This window comes from Ochotona princeps, chromosome 19, assembly GCF_030435755.1.
Source record: "Ochotona princeps isolate mOchPri1 chromosome 19, mOchPri1.hap1, whole genome shotgun sequence".
Classification (NCBI taxonomy): Eukaryota; Metazoa; Chordata; class Mammalia; order Lagomorpha; family Ochotonidae; genus Ochotona; species Ochotona princeps.
In genome coordinates, this window is record NC_080850.1 from 44,061,856 (window position 1) to 44,065,276 (window position 3,421).

The following is a 3,421-nucleotide window of genomic DNA, read 5'->3' on the forward strand; positions in this document are numbered from 1 at the left end:
GAATCTCTGGAAGGAAGTTAAGTTGAAAAAATTCAGTTCTTTTTTACATAAATATTTTATGTTTAAATTCCTTGATTTTACTCAATCTTTTTAGACAAGTTTCACAGCTTAAAAAATCCTGGATAAAGTTCAGTACTTATCTTTTTTTTTTTTTTTTTTACTTTTCTAATACTGAAACTAGATTCTAAATTTACCCGGGAATAGTCCATATCTTTGAAGTGTAGTGCTTTTATTCTTTTAGGGATCTGTAAGGTAATCTATTGAAGAATGGAAAAGTGCATTTAGCTAGGGTTCTCAATTTAATGAGACAGTCACTTGCAGACCTTGTTAAAGTACAGATTTTTGGGCTTCACATGCAGAGTTTCTGATTCTCCATGTCATGGATAGAGCCTGGGAATCTGTGTCTGTGACTTGTGTCCAAGGGATGTGGAAGCTGTCTTCTGAAGGACAGCTTAAAACTTGTTGTCATAAAGGGACTGCAAAATGTTTCTGGCAAATACATCACATAAAAAACTATGCATGGATTTATGGTTTTTTTGTGCACAAAAATAGACTTATTGCTATGTTTTAATTCTCTTTTTCCTTGAACTTTGTGAGGTAGCCTCATATATACTTTCTCTGAAAATCTCTTGTAAGGTGTGTCTTAAGATAAATAATCGACTGGACTCTACTTAAGTTCAGGAAGAAAAATTCTGAAAAACCTAAATCTATAATCAGGATGAAGAAATTTTCTGCAAATGACTTCAGGTTGTTCACTTTCTAAATAGTGTTTTGTTTTTTTAATAATGAAAAATAAGCTTGGCTGGGCAATACCTGCTTGCTTTTATAAAATACCTCTTTTTTTTTTTTAAAGATTTATTCATTTTCACTACAGTCAGATATACACAGAGGAGGAGAGACAGAGAGGAAGATCCTCCGTCCGATGATTCACTCCCCAAGTGAGCCGCAACAGGCCGATGCGCGCCGATCCGAAGCCGGGAACCTGGAACCTCCTCCGGGTCTCCCACGCGGGTGCAGTGTCCCAATGCATTGGGCCGTCCTCGACTGCTTTCCCAGGCCACAAGCAGGGAGCTGGATGGGAAGTGGAGCTGCCCGGGACCAGAACCGGCGCCCACATGGGATCCCGGGGCTTTCAAGGCGAGGACTTTAGCCGCTAGGCCACGCCGCCGGGCCCTATAAAATACCTCTTGAGACCGCGTGGCGGCGGGGAGGGGGAGTTAGGAGGCGTTCTGTGCGGGCGCGGCCCATTGGCCGCCTGGGCACGGAGGAGGGGACGACACGGGAAGGATGAAGGGAAGAGGGCGCCGTGCCCCCCCCCCCTCCCAGCCTGTGAGGGGGCGCCGGGGCTCCGGAAGAGGGAGGGCTCGGGCCTGTCACTCTGGGCGCTGAGCGTCCTTGCCTCCCTGGCCCAGGAGAAACCAGGATGAATATGACTCAAGCCCGGGTGCTGGTGGCTGCCGTGGTGGGGCTGGTGGCCGTCCTCCTCTATGACTCCATCCACAAGATCTAGGAGGGACACCTGGCTGTCTACTACAGGGGAGGAGCTTTACTAACTAGCCCCAGTGGACCAGGCTATCATATCATGTTGCCTTTCATTACTACCTTCCGATCTGTGCAGACAACACTACAAACTGATGAAGTAAAGAATGTGCCTTGTGGGACAAGCGGTGGAGTCATGATCTACATAGACCGAATAGAAGTGGTTAATATGTTAGCTCCTTATGCAGTGTTTGATATCGTGAGAAACTCACTGCAGATTATGATAAGACCTTAATCTTCAATGAAATCCACCATGAGCTGAACCAGTTTTGCAGCGCCCACACACTACAAGAAGTTTACATTAAACTGTTTGATCAAATCGATGAAAACCTGAAGCAAGCTCTACAGAAAGATTTAAACGTCATGGCCCCTGGTCTCACTATACAAGCTGTGCGTGTTACAAAACCCCAAATCCCAGAAGCCATAAGAAGAAATTTTGAGTTAATGGAAGCTGAGAAGACAAAACTTCTTATAGCTGCACAGAAGCAAAAAGTTGTGGAGAAAGAAGCTGAGACTGAGAGGAAAAAGGCCGTTATAGAAGCAGAGAAGATTGCACAGGTGGCAAAAATTCGCTTTCAGCAGAAGGTGATGGAGAAAGAAACTGAAAAGCGCATTTCCGAAATTGAAGATGCTGCATTCCTTGCTCGAGAGAAGGCAAAAGCTGATGCTGAGTATTACGCTGCACACAAATATGCCACCTCGAACAAGCACAAACTGACCCCGGAATACCTGGAGCTCAAAAAGTATGAGGCCATCGCTTCTAACAGTAAGATCTACTTTGGAAGCAACATCCCTAGCATGTTTGTGGACTCCTCTTGTGGTTTGAAATACTCAGATGTTAGAACTGGAAGAGAAAGCTTGCTCCCCACAAAGGAGGCTCTTGAACCCTCTGGAGAAAGCTCCATCCAAAACAAGGAGAGCACAGGTTGATGCAAGAGGCAGAAATGTTCTCCCATATCAAGATGTGGCCCAAGGGATTAAGTGGGAACAATGGTAATGTGGACTCTTAAAGATTTTGCAAAGAATTTGTGTTCCCTCTATTCTGCTTCTTCTGTGATAGTCCTGGTTTGTCAGCTGATTACAGGAGAGAGCCAGCTGTCTGGCTCTCAAAGTCTTTTCAGCTGTAATCTTATCACGTATCCTGTACGTGTTCCTTTTCAAACTGGTACTCATGAATAAGGGAAAGTCTGATGCTAAGATACTGCCTGCACTGGAATGTTAAACACTAAATATATAACAAGCTGTGTTTTTCTAAGCTGAGATCTATTGAATAATGTTTACATTGGTCTCCTGGGGAAGTGAGTGCTCAACCAGTCAAGATATGTACAGCCAGAGAGAAGATGGCCAGGATCTGGTAAGTTAGAGAAGACGGACTCTGCCTGGGACCCAAGCTCCGACTTTGGGATATGGTGCCAGCCTTCACCCACGTGATGATTACCCAGGCCACTCAGATTCCCCAGGAAATGATCTTCCACTTGAGCAATCATTTACTTGAGATGATTTGTACCTTCTTGTTTTTCTACATTGGTTTAGTGGCCTGCTAGGGACATGTGCTTTGCACCTAACCAGAGATTGTTTGTAGATTTTTAATCGCTAGTTTATTGCATTAGTAGGCTCAGAGATAAAGAGGGCGGGCTTGGCTTGAAGTTTGGGTGAGATGCAACCTTTAACCAAGAGCTCTGAGGTCCTTCTGTTCCCTCTACTGGGTGATGCCTGTCAGTGTGACTGTCCAAGTCACGTGTGATTAAGGGGTCCGATTTTTAACCACAGGCAACTCCTTATATGTCACCTCTCAACTCTGGCCAAGACTGGGACAGGGTTTTTACCGGAAGTAGAAACAGTATAAAAGTCCGGGCCATTTACTGCACAGTATTGTATCCTT

General features: G+C 44.8%; 1 protein-coding gene across 1 annotated transcript; it reads left to right on the forward strand.

Annotated features, from left to right (window-relative positions):
- The first annotated feature begins 1,308 nt into the window (after window positions 1-1,308).
- LOC101536254 (erlin-1) lies at window positions 1,309-3,184 on the forward strand. The gene is given in 2 exon segments (XM_004586357.2): window positions 1,309-1,745; window positions 1,748-3,184. Coding segments are annotated over 2 exon segments (1,044 nt in total). The 5' UTR covers window positions 1,309-1,423; the 3' UTR covers window positions 2,470-3,184.
- The last annotated feature ends 237 nt before the right edge of the window (window positions 3,185-3,421 follow it).